At 44.0% G+C, this 22,115-nt stretch overlaps 1 protein-coding gene across 3 annotated transcripts in view; it reads left to right on the plus strand.

The window, feature by feature from the left end:
* The window catches only part of LOC129812747 (uncharacterized protein KIAA1522 homolog), a 36,823-nt gene extending 17,244 nt beyond the window's left edge, over positions 1-19,579 (plus strand). For 2 of the 3 annotated variants that reach the window (XM_055864582.1, XM_055864583.1), the window contains exons 3-8: positions 13,634-13,774; positions 13,893-13,936; positions 14,075-14,225; positions 14,375-14,476; positions 14,642-18,262; positions 18,366-19,579. In XM_055864582.1, coding sequence (XP_055720557.1) covers positions 13,634-13,774; positions 13,893-13,936; positions 14,075-14,225; positions 14,375-14,476; positions 14,642-18,243 — 4,040 coding nt within the window. In that variant the 3' untranslated portion in view covers positions 18,244-18,262; positions 18,366-19,579. The remainder of the gene's footprint in view (positions 1-13,633; positions 13,775-13,892; positions 13,937-14,074; positions 14,226-14,374; positions 14,477-14,641; positions 18,263-18,365) is intronic. The other variant, XM_055864584.1, reaches the window with a different exon arrangement.
* Positions 19,580-22,115: the final 2,536 nt, after the last annotated feature.

Raw genomic sequence — 22,115 nt, forward strand, 5'->3', positions numbered from 1 at the left:
TCTGTGTTACCCAACCACCCTCCAGCACTCAGTGTTCAGGTTACACACAGGTCGCGATTCCATACTATAAAACAAGGAAGTAGACTCCCAGAGGGGATGAAATATGGAACGCACACACAGGTTAAAACATACAAAAATGTACACATTAAGACATGCGTAAACTTACACACGTTTAAACATACAGAAACGTACCCCATTTAAGACATAAACTAATACACAATACCTGCAGCTGGCTGAATATCCTACTCAGGCATAGTCTTATTCAGCAATGCATGTTGGAGCTTGTGCATGTACATTTAAATGAGAGAATGTTGAATAATGTCAGTCCTTCAATGTTTTCTCAGTGTACTGTATCCTGTGGTATTGCCACGTTTTTAAGTGATGTTTCACTTTCAAATTCCGCTATAGGTAATGTTTTGAAAATCACACCTACAATCCAAATGATGTAAGCAGCACCACACAAACAAGTTCTAGTGCTGTTTCAGCTAATTGCTCCAAAGACTAGAGTGAACCCACCCTCCCTGCAGTCACACAGCTGGAAACGCAGAGCTGCTAGTTGAAGTGGAAAGGTGTTTGTGGATTTCCAGTGGGCCCTATGACCACACTGACTCTAACAATCAAAACATACTCACGCATGAACATAAATACACACACGGGTACGCACACTAGTGATGAGGTAAAAATCTATAGTTACATATCACAGTATTATTTTGTGATGATATAGTGATATGACTCCAAGTAGGCTATCAATTTGTAAAAGTATTTATTTTTGTTGCTACTGTAGGTAGCGTTACACGGAAACCAAAACGGCTGCGCTATCGTGCATACATTTATTTTGTCCCCCTACACCAAAAGCGATCACGACACGCAGGTTAAAATATCAAAACAAACTCTGAATCAATGACATTAATTTGGGGACAGGTCGAAAAGCATTAAACATGTATGGCAATTTAGCTAGTTAGCTTGCTAGATAATTTGTCCTATTTAGCTAGCTTGCTGTTGCTAGCTAGTTTGTCCTGGGATATAAACATTGAGTTGTTATTTTACCTGAAAAGCACAAGGTCCTCTACTCTGACAAATTAATCCACACATAAAACAGCCAACAGAATCGTGTCATCTCTCCTCCTTCCAGGCTTTTTCATCTTTGAACTTTATATGGTGATCGCATCCAAACTTTCATAGTATTACCACGACCACCGGCAAAACAGTCTTTCAATCACCCACGTGGGTATAACAAATGAGGAGATAAGAGAGGCAGGACTTGCAGCGCGATCTGCGTCAGAAATAGAAAGGATTTCTATTTCATCGCAGATGCTTGAGCAGTGTGGGTGCAATAATTGAATAAGATGGATTTCTACATTTATTTTGTGATGCTCGCGCACGCGATGTGTCCGGTCTGGTCAGCATGTTAGCTAGCGCCAGTCGGCTGTACCTGCGCCTCTTCATCTTTTTAAATATTACCTTTTTTTTCTTCACTGATTTATCAAAACTTGCTTTCTCTTGTCTCTGCAGCAGACATACACGCGCATGTTTGGAACGTTAAATCGAAATATAATCGCAGTATTGAATAGCAATACAAATAGAATCATGAGCCCTAGCGCGTGCACGCGCGCGCACACACACACACACACACACACACACACACACACAGGCTCTTAGATGGTGTGCATATTAGGGGCAAATATTTTCATGATTTAAAAAAAAAAAAAAAATACAAATGTTCCATCACGAGAATAAATCACTTTTCTCCCGGGTAACCCGGTATTTCCCGCCAGAACCGGAAGTGTCATTCAAAAGCATTATAAAGCATATAAATGTCTGGATTTGATTAGAGCTTTGATTAGCATGATCAAATTCTAACCTGATGCAACTGAGCCTGATGAGCCATATATTAAATACGTTTTATGAGCCCTAGATTAACGGCATGTAATGAGCACAAGCCCAAAAAAGCCCAGATGATTGTGTCGTTATCCAAGTAACCCCCCACAGTATGATATAGGCTACTGCACATTTTACGCATGAGAGAAAAACATAAACGCCAATAGATGTAACTAGCTATATGCTCTCTTGGGTAAATAAATGAAACTAGCTCCAGTTGGCTAATATTTTTGAGTGTGAACTGTATCACTGTACTGTATGGACTGGAATTACGAGCATGATCAATCAATCAATCAATCAATTTTATTTTATATAGCCCTTCGTACATCAGATAATATCTCGAAGTGCTGTACAGAAACCCAGCCTAAAACCCCAAACAGCTAGAATGCAGGTGTAGAAGCACGGTGGCTAGGAAAAACTCCCTAGAAAGGCCAAAACCTAGGAAGAAACCTAGAGAGGAACCAGGCTATGAGGGGTGGCCAGTCCTCTTCTGGCTGTGCCGGGTGGAGATTATAACAGAACTATGCCAAGATGTTCAAAAATGTTCATAAGTGACAAGCATGGTCAAATAATAATCATGAATAATTTTCAGTTGGCTTTTCATAGCTGATCATTAAGAGTTGAAAAACAACAGGTCTGGGACAGGTGGCGGTTCCATAACCGCAGGCAGAACAGCTGAAACTGGAATAGCAGCAAGGCCAGGCGGACTGGGGACAGCAAGGAGTCACCACGGGCGGCAGTCCCGACGCATGGTCCTAGGGCCCAGGTCCTCCGAGAGAAAGAAAGAGAGAAGGAGAAAATTAGAGAGCCAAGATTTTCAAAATGTTCATAAATGACAAGCATGGTCAAATAATAATCAGGAATAAATCTGTTGGCTTTCATAGCCGATCATTAAGAGTTGAAAACAGCAGGTCTGGGACAGGTAGGGGTTCCATAACCGCAGGCAGAAGAGTTGAAACTGGAATAGCAGCAAGGCCAGGCGGACTGGGGGCAGCAAGGAGTCACCACGGCCGGTAGTCCCGACGTATGGTCCTAGGGCTCAGGTCCTCCGAGAGAAAGAGAGAAGGAGAAAATTAGAGAGAGCCAAGATTTTCAAAATGTTCATAAATGACAAGCATGGTCAAATAATAATCAGGAATAAATCTCAGTTGGCTTTTCATAGCCGATCATTAAGAGTTGAAAACAGCAGGTCTGGGACAGGTAGGGGTATCGTAACCGCAGGCAGAAACAGTTGAAACTGGAATAGCAGCAAGGCCGGGCGGACTGGGGACAGCAAGGTGTCAGCATGCCCGGTAGTCCTGACGTATGGTCCTAGGGCTCAGGTTCTCAGAGAGAAAGAGAGAATGAGAGAGTTAGAGAGAGCATACTTAAATTCACACAGGACACTGGATAAGACAGGAGAAGTACTCCAGGTATAACCAACTGACCCTAGCCCCCCGACACATAAACTACTGCAGCATAAATACTGGAGGCTGAGACAGGAGCGGTCAGGAGACACTGTGGCCCCATCCGAAGAAACCCCCGGACATGATAAAGTATTCTGGTGAAGCACATGTGTATAGGCTAGCGAATTTGATTGTAATTTTTATATCTAATATGTCCTATTTGTAGTATAGTAAGGTGACGCATATTTACCTTTTCATAATGTTTCCCCTAATGTTATTAGCCCAACTTACTTCCCCTTTCTGTCTCTCTTGTTGCTTCATTCCTTCCTCGCTTTCAACAGTTAAATTAAAAAAGTTTTGTTGTTCTTGTCTTAATCATTCTAATGCCATCCTTGAATAAAAATGTCCAGCAAGCTATTCTAATCTAGTTTTTCCTGCATTTGGACTCCAAGAGTTAATGAGCGTCTTTAACGGTGCTACAGGTACTTGCGTATTGAGCAAGACACAGATGCTATAATTTAGAAGCTTATTATGCGTAACTCATCATAATTAGCTAAATATAAGGCGAATACTGCATTGAATTTATTACCTGAAAGAGGTAGGCTAGGATATAGATAGATAGCGCTATATCTCAATCTAGAACAGGATTATTTATTTTGGATGCAATTTGAATGGAGTTGTTGGAGAGGGAGAGACTGCGAGAGAGTGCTCGCGCGCACACTGATTTTAAAGCAACGATATTCGAGTGATAGGCTGTTTTAAAACTCTGCAGCTGCAATTACAAATAAAATAATCTTTACAATTTAAAAAACAAGGTCACACTGAAAGCCAGATGGAGATTGGTAAATTAGACCCGCATTCTGTCCCCGCCCTGAGCGTTGATTCATCATGCAGAGGCAGTAGAGAAGCAACATTTAGACATTGCATATAATTCAATAGTTCCATTTCACGCCATGCTGTTCACATAATGTATTATAATTTTTTCGCAGTTATTTATCCCGGGAAAATCCGGTATATCTCGGTAACCGGGTTCCTGCCATTAAATCCTAGTGCCTATTCATCATGTTAGTGGTGGGCTGTTAATTAAGAGCTCTGTGAGAGAATGTAAACTGAGTGGGAGAGAAGGTATTTCCCCCCGGCCAAGGTCAGCACAGGATATCTCCCCACATTGTGCACAGCAGGGCACAGGCCCCCCATGGAAGGTTTTCCTCAGGTTTCCCCCTCGAATCTCTTTTAACCCAGTTCAGAGCAAGTTTAGTGTTCTCATTTGTGTGTTACCAACAGGTGGGGCTACGAAATGAATGGACTTCTGCCATCCAGTGGTGTACAGCTGTAATACCTGGAAATGTTACATAATGTTTACCTATCTGTTGAAGGAGATTGAAAAGGGAAATTTCAAATTTGACCTGACATGTTGTGTGGCCTGAGCAGGGGCGCTGTTTCAAACAGTGGGATATTGCTGTTGTGCTACCTGTCTTGAGTGGATTACTCACAGATGCAGCAGTAATGAAGAGGTAGGCCTCAGGTAAAGCGTCCCTTCAGGTAACAGATACTATCAAAATAACAAAGTCTTTCTTTTTCTATGTAATTTATAGTCCAGATGTTATTACGCAAGTAAGCCCTCAGCGATGAACACGTGGCATGTTCTGTGTTTGCCCTGGCAAGTAACTCCAAAAGGCAGCTTGCTTTTACCAACAGCATGACTTGCTCAAATAAGAAAGCAAGTAACAATTTACAAGATAGCATCTAGAAGTATTGTGCCAGGCATCAGATACTGAAATGCTCCTGGAAAAGCTCACAGTATCCCCACAGAAGGTTAAATTCCTCCAGATAAGCCATATTAATTAAAATGAATGGCAGCTTATTCTGGAGGTGATTCACAGTCATACCAAAGAGGATGGGGCCTTTTGCCTGGGCTGGTGTTGGCATGCACCCAGTTAATGAAAACCCCAGCCAGAACACTTACAGTAAGTAGAAACAAGTGGTTCTGTTTCTTATTATGACCCAGCCCTCCCTCACATAGATCCCTCCCTCCTCACCCTCCTAGGAATGAGATGAAATGGGTTTCCATCAGAGATCAAAACGTGTCTGGCTGGGGATTGTGTGTTGTTGTATCCAAGCAATGTTACTATTATAAACCTCAGTCTAACAGACAGCTGATGTGTGTCCTGAAACAATATACTCCATGTAATGGGGAATGAGACGGGGGACCAGTACAAAAATGTATGAATGTATGTACTTGTAAGTCGCTCTGGATAAGAGCGTCTGCTAAATGACTTAAAATGTAAATGTAAAATCTATAGTGGTTTGTTTAGCATTGTTAGGCTGTGATGGGCATATGGCCTCTTGTTCAGAACATTTGGTGAAAAATTGAGGATGTGATTTGTAAATCTTTCTTCCAGTGCAACTCCCTTAAAATAGTATGTTCACCCCACCTTTCCTCTTGGTGGGAATGTATTGGTAAACATGGACCATAGAGTTTGTCCCAGACATCATGTTTGAGTACATAGTAGCTAGCAGAGATAAGTGCGCTCCTGGACCCTCCATTGTGATGTGGGGTAACCCACTGGCCCAGTAAATGTGTTGACACAGCCTCCTGTGATGACCCGGACAATGCCTCACACAGTCCTGGGACACACAATCCCATAGGCTTCTGACCCTTTGTGTGTTTTCTGTACATGTGTGATTTACCTGTGGGTACTGCACACTTCACCTGCATGGGCCTCAGTGCTTCTACCGTGTGTGATTTACCTGTGGGTACTGCACACTTCACCTGCATGGGCCTCAGTGCTTCTACCGTGTGTTATTTGCCTGCATTGCTCTTGGCCCAGTTGATCCTGTAAGCCACCTAGTAAAGCCAGGCTGTTAGCTGGCCTAATGCTGCTGTTGTCGCTCATATCTTGTGCTCTCTACAGCTGAACTCTTTCAACAGGTTCACACTAAGCTGACTGATAGGGGTATAAGGAGAGGGCGAGTGATGCCAGAGTGATATGGTTCTACTGTTCACCTGGCACCTGGATTCTTGATCTGTAGACGTTATACTCTCACCCGGAGATTCCATGCATTCCTCAGCTCTAGACACACAACTCCTCTGAGCCCAGAGAATGGTCGCTCTTTGTACGGGTTTATCAAAAGTTATCACAGCGATTTTTGTCTTTCTAAAGTTTGCACGATTTTGACACACCTGGGCGATGTCCTGCAATATTGTAGTCATACAGAAGCACAGGAGGAGTGCTGTACAGTATTTCAGCATGACTTTCAATGTTATCTTACATACAGTTGATTAGCTGCGTTTATACACTGAGTTTGGCATGACATATAGTTTCATAATGTGACGGTGTGTATGCATGGGTGTGGGTGACTCTGTACAGCATGAATAAACCTCTGAGCCTTGGATGAGCACATAAAGGCTGGGGAGAGCAGGAGAACCGGTTTTAGAGCCTGGATACTGTTTCTCTTTCCTCAGCTTATGGTGGGAATCAAACACACCGCCCTCCTCTGCATTGTTACATTGCCCCTGGCTGCTGCAGGAGTTTAACAGAACTTGCTGTGGTGTATGTGCTTGTCTTTCTTGCTTTGGTCTTATGGGAAGGCAAGGACCTCTGCCTTACCACTGTGTGTGTGAAATACCTGAATGTAACACCAGTCTGCCTGAAAGCAGTCACCATGACACTTCCCAACGTCACCTCTCCAAGGTCATGTACAGGGGTAATGTATGCCTTGGCTCTTAATGACAGGGGCTGAAACACTCCTTTGGACAATGAGCTAGAGATGTCCATTATTTTATGTGCAACAGCTCAAGCACACCCTGTCGCTTGTAGGATTTTGCTTCCTGCCTACTATGCCAAGTAATTAACAATACAGATGAATGGGAAAAAGTTGTATGACCATAGCATGTAATAACATTTTCAATTAGAATAATTGGGAATATTAATCAGCACATCCTGATTTTTTAAAATAAAGTGCCAGCATGCATGTCCTCTAGTCCTATTTATATGATGTGTTGGATTCCATCACTCATTTCACTCTTTGTAAAAGTCTAATGCTTAGTCTAATCATTACCTGGTCAAGCCTCATGGCGTTCAGCAACTGTTTTTATTCATGAAATAATATAGAATTTATTGTAATGTAACACAGATGCGTTATGTTACACCGGCTACTCACACCCTCCAGACTATTGTCATGGCAGGAAAACCATTTGAAACTCGGCCAGCCCACAAAAGTTGTTGATGATGAATGCATGAGAGAAGTTGAGTGATAAATGAGTTTTGTATCTTTTTGGATGACAGTATCTATATACACGACTTCATGGCATGCTAGATGAATGGAATCATGCAGCTTTTGATCATGTCAGTTCTGCTTTGACAAAATGGTAGCTTAAAGTCAAGGTGGTTAAACTGGTAATAGTTTTCCCTCCCAGAACGTCATGTTCTTTTCATGCCCTCTCAAAGACTGAGGTAGTGATAAGCAGCATGTGCACACAGAGCGAGACCTGCCCAGTGGAAACCACCTAGCACACCCACTGTGCTTATACTGCTACGCCCATGGTACCGTACTGAGCTTACTGCCTTCTGCAGGCGTTGTGCATGGTGGAGCAGTGGCCTCAAATCAGTTTTTGCTGGTCTTATATGCTCCCAGACTAGAGCTCCACACCATTTTCCAAACGAACAGGTAATATACTGTACGTAATAACATCCATAGACCTTCAATACAGAAAAAATTATGCTTTTTTAATATAGCTAATATGAAGAGTTCTCCAAAAACCATACGTTCTTTACAGAACAGCTTGCCATAGGATATCTAGAAATCATGGAAGCCTAACACTTGTCCTTGAGGGCATAGTGTCTACTGCCTGGAAAATTCTCCCTGCTGGTCTAGTAATGTAGATTTTAAGCTCCTAATGTAGTGTGACCTGCCTGTCAGTAGGGGCCTACCAGAGCTATGCCTTCCTGAAGTGTGCGTGCCCTAGCAGGTCTGACTCTGCATGTTTCACATTCTCTTTCATTCTCCTCCATTCTTTTTAATGGGATTTTATCCAGAGCTTATCACTAGCTAAGCCCTTGCTGTGGTGCTGCCTGGCAGGAAAGTGGGATACAGAAAGTTCTGTCACTCATGACCTTTTTAAGTGTTTTTAATTCGAGAACCACAGGGAAGTACTCTGTACACATGACTTCTGGCCTTAATTGGTGTAATTACTGTGATTATTACATGTTTCCTGTGCTTGGCTGCTAATTCTGTCTGTGTGTGTATACGTGCGCGGGTCACATGCGTTTGAGTGAAGTTTAATGTGTATGCTGTGCATGTGCGTGTACAGACATGTTTAAATCTGAGGGATTGTTCTGATCTGTAGTGTCTGAAGGTGAAATGGACTGGAACGAGGCAGGACAGACATTTTGTAAGTAAACTATACAGTGCATTCGGAAAGTATTCAGACCCCTTCACTTTTTCCAAACAAAATATTTAATCCATCTACCCACAATACCCCATAATGACAAAGCGAAAACAGGTTTTTAGATATTTTTACAAAATAAAATATACCTTATTTACATAACTATTCAGACCCTTTGCTATGAGACTCGGTGCATCCTGTTTCCATTGATCATCCATGAGATGTTTCTACAACTTGATTGGAGTCCACCTGTGGTAAATTCAATTGATTGGACATGATTTGGAAAGACACACACCTGTCTATATAAGGTCCCATAGATGACAGTGCATGTCAGAGCAGAAACCAAGCCATGAGGTCGAAGGAATTGTCCGTAGAGCTCAGAGAAAGGATTGTGTCAAGGCACAGATCTGGAGAAGGGTAACAAAACATTTCTGCAGCATTGATGGTTCCCAAGAACACAGTGGCCTCCATCATTCTTAAATGGAAGAAGTTTAGAACCACCAAGACTCCTCCTAGAGCTGGCCACCCGGCCAAACTGAGAAATACTGGGAGAAGGGCCTTGGTCAGGGAGGTGACCAAGAACCGGATGGTCACTCTGACAGAGTTCCTATGTGGAGATGAGCAGTCCTTCCAGAAGGACAACCATCTCTGCAGCACTCCACCAATCAGGCCTTTATGGTAGAGTGGCCAGACGGATGCCACTCTTCAGTAAAAGACGCATGACAGCCCGCTTGGAGTTTGCCAAAAGGCATCTAAAGACTCTCAGACCATGAATGATCTGATGAAACCAATATTGAACTCTTTGGCCTGAATGCCAAGCATCACACCTGGAGGAAACCTGACACCATCCCTACTGTGACGCATGGTGGTGGCAGCATCATGCCTTGGGGATGTTTTTCAGCGGCAGGAACTGGGAGACTAGTCAGGATCGAGGGAAAGATGAACGGAATAAAGTACAGAGATCCTTGATGAAAACCTGCTCCAGAGCACTCAGGACCTCAGACTTGGGCGAAGATTCACCTTCCAACAGGACAACGACCCTTAGCACACAGCCAAGACAACGCAGGAGTGTCCTTGACTGGCCCAGCCAGAGCCCTGACTTGAACCCGATCGAACATCTCTGGAGAGACCTGAAAATTGCTGTGCATCGACTCTCCCCATACAACCTGACAGAGCTTGAGTGGATCTGCAGAGAAGAATGGGAGAAATGCCCCAAATACAGGTGTGTCAAACTTGTAGTGTCATACCCAAGAAGACTCGAGGTTGTTACCTATTTTTACTTTGTCATTATGTGGTATTGTGTGTAGATTGATAATTTAGTCCATTTTATAATAAGGCTGTAACAAAATGTGGAAAAAGTAAAGTGGTCTGAATACTTTCCGAATGCACTGTGTAGCCGTAGAAGCAGAGTGACATATCCTCAGTGTGGTCATATTTGTGGCTTATTGGGGGTGTGGCTTTCAGTTAGTTATTTTTGGCCCCCCATCCCTTGAGTGAATTTCATTCCAGTTCATCTGAATGTCATTCCAGTGCACTGCTTGCTCTGAGGGTGTTTAAGATAAAAATACAAATGTCATTTTTTTGTTATTGCTTAATCTGATTGTGTGGGCCTGGTTCCCTAGTTGGTGGGCCCGGGCACACCCCACCCGTGCCTACTTGGCTGAAGAAGGGTTTTTAACAGTTTGTGGTTGTGAGGTGGGGGTTTGCTACTACGCAGATAAATGACAATATCCATCTGGACCTTTGCCACTTAGGACATTTGTGTGACTGGACCATGGAGAACTGGAGTACCCCTGCTATAGTCCTACAACACATACATACAATGGGGCAAAAAAGTATTTAGTCAGCCACCAATTGTGCAAGTTCTCCCACTTAAAAAGATGAGAGAGGCCTGTAATTTTCATCATAGGTACACTATAACTATGACAGACAAAATGATGGAAAAAAATCCAGAAAATCACATTGTAGGATTTTTAATGAATTTATTTGCAAATTATGGTGGAAAATAAGTATTTGGTCAATAACAAAAGTTTATCTCTATACTTTGTTATATACCCTTTGTTGGCAATGACAGAGGTCAAACGTTTTCTGTAAGTCTTCACAAGGTTTTCACACACTGTTGCTGGTATTTTGGCCCATTCCTCCATGCAGATCTCCTCTAGAGCAGTGATGTTTTGGAGCTGTTGCTGTGCAACACGGACTTTCAACTCCTGTTATTAATATGAACATAATTATAATAGGCTCAAATAAGTACAGATGACATGACCCCCCCCCCCCCCTACTATTGACTATCTCTGACTGTTGTATTCATCTTTAAATCTATTTGTCATTTTGGCTGCACCTACACTTCCTATTTTCTCCTCATGTACCTGTTTGTCCCTACCTACAAAGGTCTCACCTCTGTCATTCATAGATAAGAGAATGTCATGTTAAATAAAATAAATAAAATGGCCCACGTGAGTCATATTTCGTAAGAAAGTACCATCCATCCTGGTGAGATACCTGTAGCACTGATGTAAAGAGTTATAGCTACTGAGCATGACAATAACATGGAAATGTTTGCTTACTGCACCAGGAAGTAAATATACCACTTTCCCAGGTGCAAATTGAGGTTTGTGCATCACAGTAGAACACATTTTCAGACATACCCTTTATGCGAATAAGGAATGTCAATTGTAGATTTGCTAAAGGGATGTAAAGTAGTATGAGATATTAGCCTCTCCACAACATTTGTATCAGCAGTAAATCACAGGGAATTATGTATTCAGTTGATTATTTTAGTCCAGTGAGAGCCCATTGACTGTGTTGGTAGATAAAAGTAATTGGGGAACATGATACACATTATTAAAACAGACATAAGTTAGATTATTGTAACAGACATAAGTGTTAAGAACATTCTCTCCCAACAGGATCTATCTTGTTTGAATACTGAAACCTTCATACTGTCTAGCTCCTTTACTCCACCTTGTGGGGAATGTGTGTGGTGAGAATCAGATTTTTTTTTTTTTTTTTTTTTTACCTTTATTTAACTAGGCAAGTCAGATAAGAACAAATTCTTATTTTCAATGACGGCCTAGGAACAGTGGGTTAACTGCCTGTTCAGGGGCAGAACGACAGATTTGTACCTTGTCAGCTCGGGGATTTGAACTTACAACCTTCCGGTTACTAGTCCAACGCTCTAACCACTAGGCTACGCTGCCGCCCCGACTTCACGAGGAACTTGTTCTTCAAGGATTCCTATAGATCTCCTCTGTCAGTTAAACCACATTAGTTGTCAGAAATGGCACAGTAGCTAGTCATTTTGATGAAATGGTTGCTTCAAGCAGATGAGAGCTTAGACTGTCTAACCACTATTTCCCTTTGTGTGTTTGAGCGAATGTGTCTGATCCCAGCATGGTCAGTGTCATAACCACGCTCTGACCAATCCAGGGTCAGCATGTCCACAGAGAGCAGTGGGGATCAGTCGCTCAGGGACATGAGAAAGGGGGTGCTTATTCAAGGGATGGGTAGAATTAGCTTTCTGGGATTAGTGTCAGAGTTTGCATTGTCTAGTGATGGAACCACTAGATCTGGGTGGTAATAACAACAACAAGGGAGATCTCTTCTATCTGGATCCACTGAATTATTCTGTCTGTATCGGATGATGATCTACCCTAAAACAGAATTAAACTCTTGAAAAACCAAAACTCACTGGGATAGTTTTGAACTCCTGATTACTTTTGAAGGATAAGATCTGTTTTTATACATTTCTGGGGATTATATTACCATGGTATCTCAGAAGCTATGGTGGTGCTTTTGACTCAGAATGTTTACTGTCTGGCAGTGCCTTTGCTTTTCAAGAGGAAAGGTGAGTTACAGTATAGGCTAAAGCAATGGGCTTAGTCCAGGATATTCTCAGTGTTTTCATTTATGATACATACCTTGAATTCCCTTCTTGAAGTTTTATGGCCAAGCTAGTGTTGGCCATAAAACCTTTCTAGGTCCTTTCTAGGGGATAAGGGAAGGGTGGTTAACTGGTTCAATTGATATGAGTAAGACTGTAAAGTGACTAGTTCATACCTGTAGTCATGAAATGTGTTAACTGTTAGCTATTGGTGTGATACAGAGGCATTGCAAGCCCTAATGGACCATTCTATTTGATGTCTTCTTATGATGTTATTTTTGTGAATGTCTATCACTGAGAGCTTGTATTTCCTTACTTTGCTGGGGTACTGTCACTGTTTCTGCAAAACACTTAATTCATTAATCATTCTGACTGAATTGACAGTTTGTGTGAACTTGTTATTATTAGGAGGATATGGTAAATGTGGTCAATGGTATATTTCCAGAGAAATAAAGAGATGGTGATGTGTATAGAAGCGATTGAGAGCACATGGTTGACAGAACTAATTCCAGCATGGTCCTCCTAGCCCAACAGAGCATGTACAGGACGTGGCTCCATTTTAAAGCAGCTTTGTTTAACTAAAGATGACGGCTTACCACACGGCCACAGCTGCCCTGCACTCTTAACATTATCTCACTGATCCTAGATGTCAGGAGTGCTGTTCTGGAATGGGTACTACCACTGTTCTCACGATAACCCTATGACACTGCTTCTCTGAATTATTATATGAGAGTAGGAATGTTTGGGGAATATACTGGCTGATTATCTCAATGAAGCCTGGTGGGACTTGTGGCTAATGTAGTTGATGAATACCATTTAAATGTTGAGGACAATTACCCATTCTTTTGGGTTATTGCATCGTCTTTATTGCACGTAGCAGCCATTGTATAGTGAGTTATATAAAGATTGTTTTGGAACAGGATTGATAAGTAGAGACATCAGTTCACATTCAACCTTTGTGGATATAATTAATATTCAATTATTTTGATACAATGTAGTTTTGTCATTGATATTGTGCATTTATTTACACATGATGTAATGCATGCATAGACATACACAGTATGTATGCATATCCACTCACATTCTCTCTCCTCCCAGCAGTACCAAAGCATGAGGATGATGGGACTCGCGTCCCTCCACACTTCCAGGAGAATGTGTTCATTGAAGGCAGCCGGCCTAAGTACCTGGAGGACCTGCACACTGAGGCCCTAGAGGGACTCAAACTGCAGCAGCAGGAAGGTACTAAACACCCTGCAAATCCCGCCAAATACTGACACTTACTCCATCACCTACCCCTGATTAATTAAGTAAATTTACTGTGGCCACTTTTTTTGAAAAATGTTTACCTATATTTCAGAAACCAATAATTGGGTGGATTACCAGGATGACCAGAGCGTCACAGTAAGTTTCCCATTCTACATTTCAATCACGGTGCTACATCAAATCACTAAACATTATCCTGTTACAAGTTCACACCAAACCTGCTTTAATTAAGCGTATACTAATGGTTTACTGTTGAACTTTCTGGGATTCCTATAGTCGACAGTGACCCGGCTGCCAGACGACACTGAGAGTGACAGTGAGAGGAGAGGCTATCTGTCAGACAGCACCATACCAGACACAGCGTCACAGGTCTCAACACGCTCCACTGTCTCCACACGGTCCTCACGGTCAGGACTGACCCGCCAAGGTAACCTGACATGACCATAACCAGAGAATGATTCATACTGGAACCACTATAACACCTTGTCCAACCAGTGATTGTTTGATTGAAAGTGCCTGTGGGTGTTGGTCATTTTGACCTAATATTTCTCTCCTGCTTTTTGTCTCCTTCCCCAGCATCAACCTTCAGGCCCCTGAAGCCAGAAAAGGCCAAGGCCAGGAGGAGACACAGGAGAACCACAGTTATGGGGATACCACATCATGTCCAGAGGGAACTGGGTATGCTACTCATTATTTATGCTTTAAGTGGATTGAAGTGTGTCAATATAGGCCATTGTGAAGATGCCTGTGGATAATTGCACGCTTAATACAAGCACATACTTTTCTATTGGCTTGTGTAGCTGTATATGAACCTATCCTGATTTGTCCTGTTCCTCACTTAAGGGTTGGACAGAGCCTCATGGGCAGGTCGTCAGATTATAGATGAGGGTGGGCTCCCTAACGGTGAGAGTCTGGACTTCCCCACCATCGATGGGCCTCAACTGGCTGGTTCCCAGGAGGGGGTGAGGATGTACCTCCAGTCCGTAGAAGGCCTGCAACCTGTCTGTGAGGACCAGATCCAGAAGGTCCCCTCCCGGGCCGGACACAGGGACGACCTGGCTCTCCTCCAGCACATGGGCCCTCAGCTGTCCGATCTGAATCGGCCCAAGTCCCTGGCTGTCCCCTGGATGACCACAACCTCTAGCCTGCTTCAGCTGCACCCCGGCCCCGTCATGTCCATGTCCCCCCAGGCCACCTACATGTCTAAGATCATCCCCAACGCTGTGCTGCTACCCTCCATAGACGTGGTGGAGATCACCCGGAACCGTAGTCGGAGCAGCGTTCGTACTGTCAGTAAGAGCAGCCTGCTGCTGGCCAGCCCTGCCTCCTCCCGCGCCTCCTCCCGTGCCTCCTCCAGAGCCTCCTCCCGTGCCTCCTCCCACGCCTCTACCATGTCCTCTGCCTCCCGCTACAACCCACCACACTTCTCTGACAGCTCTGGATGGAGCCACTCTGAGTCCTCTGAGACCCTGGTGTCTGACTCTTCCACCATCTCCTCTAACAGCACCACCAGACAGGGGGGCTCACAGGTTGGGGGTGGGGAGGGTTCATCCAGGGAGACGTCCCTGGACAGCAAGAGTATCCACTCCTCTGTCAGTAAGGCCTCCAGGACCTCCGCCACCAACGGCAAAGGGAAAGCTAGGGGGGATGATGGCAAACAGGAGGGGCCCTTCGCCCGGAGCATGTCTGTGATGAAGTCCAAGAGGGCACCAGCCCCACCCAGCCGCTCCTACTCCCTACACAAGGACAACATGAAGAGGCACTCGCGAGACCTGATTGACAACATGGTTACTGCCCCTCCCCAAAGCAGCCCATTCCAGGGCGGGGAGGTTAAGGCTGTCAGTGCTGGGGAAAGTAACAACAGTAGCCCTGGCTACACAGCAGACACCAGCTCTCTGGATGAGTCTTCAGGCTCTGTGACAGCCAGCCCCTTCAACACCCCACAGCAGGCAGCCAGGGAGAAGGTGAGGAACGAGCAGCCAGGCTCCACAGGCTCCTCTCCCCAGAAACAGACCCCCCAGGAAAATGGCCTGAAGAATGTCTCTCCCTCCAGCGGCTACTCCAGCCACGGTGGCACGCCCACCCTCCTTTCCAAACAGACCCATAACCCATCTCCAGGGAAAAAAAGAGGCATCCGAGCAATCATCTTCCCAATGGCACCATCGCTGGCAGCTTCAGCCCCATCACTTGTCATTCAGCCCCAGGCCTCTGACAGCAGCAAAACAGTCGACACTGTAACTCCCTCACCTTCAGTCATGTCACTCAGAGAGCCGTTCAACATCCCGCCCCCACCCAAGGTGTCTGCCCCCTCTCCTCCTCCCCCGGAGGTATGGGCACACAACAAGTGCACCTTTGAACTGCTGCTAGGTCCCCCGGCCCCCAACAACACGGATACGGTGGTGCGAAAGAACCCAAAGGATCGACGACAGCAGAGGCAGTCTCCTTCCACATCAAGAGAGGGTTATGTTAAGAACGTGTCACCTGAGAGGAGAAATGAGGAGGCAGCACCAGAGCAGGAGGCAGGAGGTGTGTTGGAGAGGGTCACTGAGCCTCAAGCTAAAGAGCAGACAGGCCCAGCAAACCAGGAAAGGGTACAGTTTTCCGTTGTGGAGACTAGTAATCCAGCAGCACGTACGTTTGAGTCAGGAAAGGGTCAGGAGAGTGAAGTAGCACAGAAGGTTGAAGAGAGAGTCCAAGGAAGTCAGTTGGGAGTTAAAGAGAAGGTGCAGGGAAGTCAGTTGGTGGTTGAACCAGAGAGGGTCATTGTAAATCAGTTGATAGGTAAACTAGAGAAGGTCCAGACAAGTCATTTGGTAAATGGAAAATCGGTGAACGCCGCAGTAGCTCCAGGAAAGGGCCTAGGAAAAGTAAAGACAGAAATACAGACTACTACTTCTGCTGCAGCCAAAAAGACTGAATTCCAACCTAAAATGGACACGTCTATGGTAAGCCCTGCTCTAGCACACATCTCCCCATCTCCGTCTCCTCCCCCAGCACACTATCCTCCCCTTCCCCCTTCCAAACAGACCCCACCTGTGGCCCCCTCCGACTCTATGCCTGCTCCAGAGCCGCCAGTAGTCTCCACCACTGGGGAATCCTCTTGGCCCCCTCCCCCTTCTCCCATGGACTTAGCCACCCTTGGCAATGAGCTTGACCTGCCCATTCCCCCACCACCAAGGGTAGTTACGACAGAACATGTGCCCCCTGTTTCATCTGTACTACAGGGAATCCCACCTCCACCCCAGGGTATCCCACCTCCACCTCCCCAAGAAGCCCCACCTCCACCAAAAGCAAAGTTTGGTCCTCCCTCCTACATCCCTCCACCTCCCCAAAGTATTCCACCCCCACCTCCACTGGAAAACATACAGCAGCACAGTCCAGTGACCACAGAGAGACAGAACCAAGAGAAGTCCCTCAGCAAGAGCTCTTACTCTCCCACTCCCACAGAGGAGGGCTCCACTCCCGTGGTCACCCCCACCCTTCTGCAGACGGTCAAGCTGAGGTCTGCCAATAATGGTGACCAGGATCAGGAAAAGGACCAGGGACAGGACTGTACAGGGGTCACTTTGAGGGCCAAAAAACCCAGTAACGGTGAGGCTCCCCAGAAGCCTATTCGAAGGTCTCTCTTCATGACATCTCCCCCTCCCACTGTCCCATCCCCAACTACGACTGTTATCTCACAATCTCCCATAGCCCAACCCCCACAGGCAGCCCCAGCCACAGAGGCAACCCCACAGGCAGACTCAAAGCCTGCTGCAGCCCCCGTGGCAGCCACAGCCACAGAGGCAACCCCACAGGCAGACCCAGAGGCTGCCACATCCCCAGAGGCAACCTCAGCCCCGGAGGCAGCCACAGCCTCAGCTCCAGAGGGAGCCACAACCCCAGCCACACCCCCAGAGGCAGCTGCAGAAACAGCTCCAGCCACAGTCCCAGCTGAGGCCCTAGAGGTAGCCACAGCCTTAGCTGAAACCCCAGCCCCAGCCAAGCCCCAGCCCAGCATACTTAATTTACCCTTAAAGTCATCCACTGTCACCTCTCCTATGAGGAAGTCACCTCCTGCCTCAGCCATCACCCCCTCCATGAGGATGCAGGAGGCCATCCGCTTGAGGACAGCATCCAGAAGTAAAGAGGGGCCTCCCTCTCGTCTCAGTCTGCACTCTCCAACAAGTCTCAAGTCTCCCTCCTCCACCGCCAGTTTCATCTTTGCCAAGAGCACAAAGAAGATTGTCATAGAGACCCCCTCATCCCCTGAGGCCCAGGCCAATCTCACAAAGAACCTGATAGCTGAGCTTTCATCTGTGTCTATTCCAGCCAAGTCCACAGACACACAGAAGGTGGTGGTCAAGGTGCCTCCACCTGTGTCAAGGAAACCCAAGTCTAAGGTCAAAGAGACAGAGCCCAGTGTGGAGACTGAGCATGTGCAAACTGCGGGTCAGGAAGCATAGCCAGCAGACAGCACTGAGGGTAAGGTGATTGTGACACAACCATACTTGCCTAATTTGTTACAGCTATTGTCCATTTGCCTGCTTGTTGATCTGATCTGACTGATCTTTCTCTCCTGTCAAAGGTGTTCCAGAGGCTCCAAGCGGGACAGCAGTGCCACCATTATCCTCCACATGAGCAACACTGCCACTAAGCAAGGATTAATCATTCACAAAGACATTGACTTATCTGTACATTGAGAAGACACCATATGTCAAGCACAATATGCAAGAGGGAGAGAGATGGATAAAAAAAAGAAGTGAGCGGATGACGCATACAGAGCCTTCTGAAGACAGGGCAACTGGACATAACTAAATGTAACCCTCACATAAGAGCTCTTTGAGTTTGAAATCCTTTGAGTGTATGTTAAAATGGTGTTGGTCTTTAATTTTTCTAATACTCTTGTTGTATTTTGGAGCATTTTTCTTTGGCAGAGGGACTTCTTACTGGTCTGATTAAATAATGGACAGTCAGTCAGTCACAGTGCATGCTGGTCTAGAGGTTGCCCTCTAGTGTCAACTATGGAATGTCACAGCTACTGCGGTTGGGTACGGCAAACACTTGTCTGGATTATATACCACAATGTTGGATTTTTGATATTCATATCGTTATAAGATAATGCACTATTAGAATGTGTTGAGTTCTTATTTCATCCATGTTTGTTGTAATAAAATAATTTACCTAAATTATTTGTCCTGTAAAACATCTTCCCATTTAGATTTTGTGGGAAATGTGATGTTATTTTATGTTTTCTATGTCAATATGTGGCAATCTTTCCTGATGTCGTCATATTTCCTTATCTCCTTAGCTACTGAAATGCTATCACCAGAGCTGGGTGATGCCACTAGTTCTAGAATGAGGATGAGAATCATATTCATGATAAGAATCCCAATTTTCATGGTCATGTTTTGTTTTTCGTTTGTTGGTATGAATGTACACAGACTTTTACAGGAATCTCACCCTGCGTGTAAATCAAATCTCACAGATTTCATCTGAAGCACAGTTTATGAACGTAACTGGTCATTTAAAAAGACTATTGGGGCAAATCTTTGTCTTGCTTTTAATTATATCCTGCAAATGTTGATACATTTCCTTTCAACCAGATGGGAGCTACATTATACATTGCATTTATGTTACTAATTTGTACAGAAATTGGGATATTGCTCAACAATGAAACATCTGCTTTGAAAGTACATATTATTCAGTGATTTCAATGATTGTAGAAAAGTAATCTGACATGATTATGTATAGTTTCATTTATTTCAAGGTAACAGAATAAATGAATTTCTTCACAATGAATTCATTCAGCCATTTCATTATTTCTACCTTGTTTCTGAAACCTTTTGAGAAATCTTGCATCAATGTTTTGTGAGTCAATTAGGCTTCTCTAGATTCCGTTTATGCAACACACACAAACACCCTGTTTCCAGCTTTCCACCTTTTGCGTTTTATCAGGATGTCTTGAAACCCCCAATGTTCACACACGTCTGGGTTTTCAGTATCCATCTTAGACATATCTGTATGTTGAATTACAGTCCAAACTAAGACTATATCAAATAGATTTTGACTGAATACAGTGAGCTCCAAAAGTATTGGAACAGTGACATTGTTGTTTTGGCTCTGTACTCCAGCACTTTGGATTTGAAATGATACCATGACTATGTAAAGACTGTCAGCTTTAATTTGAGGGTATTTAAATCCATATCAGGTGAACCATTTAGGAATTACAGCACTTCTTGTAGATAGTCCCCCCCATTTTAGGGGACCAAATGTGGATGCTACCATGATTACAGATAATCCTGAATGAATAATGAGTGAGAAAGTTAGAGGCATAAATATCATACCCCCCCAAAAAATGCTACCCTCCCTTGGTCTTGGGGGTATGATATTTGTGCATCTAACTTTCTCAATCATCATTATTCACGATTCATTCAGGACTATCCATCATCACGGTAGCATCCACATTAATGTAGACGTCTTTAGAAACATTCTATTCTTATTTACAATAAAAGTGACTCCAAAATGACACACTACATTATTTACCATTCATTTCTATTGGGCACAAAATTATCTGAAACGCAAACAAAAGAAACAGCAAATGCATCCAAGTTTGTAGAGTCACAAGCTTGACGTAATCATTGCGTGCTAGGAATATGGGACCAAATATTAAACTTGACCATTTTAATACACATAAAGTGCCTTCAGAAAGTATTCACACCCCTTGACTTTTTCAACATTTTGTTATAGCCTCAATTTAAAATGGATTATTGGATTTTGTCACTGGGCTACACACAATACCCTATAATGTCAAGGTGGAATTATGTTTTTTGAAATGTTAAATTAATAAAAATGAAAAGCTGAAATGTCTTGAATCAATAAGTATTCAATGCCTTTGTTATGGCAAGCCTAAATAAGTTCAGGAGTGAAAATGTGCTTACAAAGTCACATAGTAGGTTTCATGGACTCCCTCCGTGTGATATAGTGTTTGTCATGTTTTTTTTATGACTACTTCATCTCTGTAACCCACACATACAATTATCTGTAAGATCCCTCAGTCGAGCACTGAACTTCAAACACAGATTCAACTACAAAGACAAAGGTTTTCCAATGTCTCACAAAGAAGGGCAGCTATTGGTAAACATTTTAAAAAGCAGACATTGAATATCCCTTTGAGCATGGTGAAGTTAGTAATTAGACTTTGGATAGTGTATCAATACACCCAGTCATTATAAAGATACAGGTGTCCTTCCGAACTCAGTTGCTGGAGAGGAAGGAAACCACTCAGGGATTTCCCCATGAGGCCAATGGTGACTTTAAAACAGTTACAGAGTTGAATGGCTGTGATAGGAGAATGCTGAGGATGAATCAACAACATTGTAGTTACTCCACAATACTAGCTTAATTGACAGAGTGAAAATAAGGACGCCTGTACAAAATACAAATATTCAAAAACATGCATCCTTTTTGCTACAAGGTACTAAAGTAATGCTACAAAAAAATGTGGCAAAGCAATTCACGTTTTGTCCTGAATACAAAGTGTTATGTTTGGGACAAATCCAATACAACAAATTACTGAGTACCACTCTTAATATTTTCAAGCATAGGGTTGGCTGCATCATGTTATGGGTTATGGGTGCTTGTAATCTCTTAAGGACTGGAGAGTTTTTAAGGATAAAAAAGAAACGGAATGGAGCTAAGCACAGGGAAAATCCTAGAGGAAAACCTGGTTCAGTCTGCTTTCCACCAGACACTGGGAGATGAATTCACATTTCAGCTGGACAATAACCTAAAACACAAGGTCAAATCTACACAGGAGTTGCTTACCAAGAAGACAGTGAATGTTCCTGAGTGGCCGAGTTACAGTGTTGACTTAAATCTACCCGAAAATATATGGCAAGACTTGAAGTACAGAGCCAAAACAACAACAAGAATGTGTCACGGCTCCTCCTCTGCAGTGCAGGGGGCGGTTCCTCCTGCAGGCAGAGGAGGGTCGTTAGTGATTGGAGCCACCTGGGCTCAGGGTATAAAACTGCTTACTAATCACCTCTCTCTCTCTGTCTTGCTCTCTCTCTCTCTGCTCCTCCAGGTATGCTCATGATTTGTTTGTTCCTTTTTAGTTTTGCATAGTTTCCACTCAGTCATGTTCACACACACATATTCATGCACTCATGCACTTTACATACACCTTACATTATGATACATCCACACCTCATTCCTTTTTCTTAGTTTAAGTTCATAGTTTGTTTAATAATAAAGAACACTTTTAAATTGGCCTATACCTGTTGTTCGTGTCCTCTCATTTGTCACAGGCTATGAGCCGGCTTGTGACAAGTGG

The sequence above is a fragment of the Salvelinus fontinalis genome, chromosome 16 (assembly GCF_029448725.1).
Source record: "Salvelinus fontinalis isolate EN_2023a chromosome 16, ASM2944872v1, whole genome shotgun sequence".
Taxonomy (NCBI): domain Eukaryota; kingdom Metazoa; phylum Chordata; class Actinopteri; order Salmoniformes; family Salmonidae; genus Salvelinus; species Salvelinus fontinalis.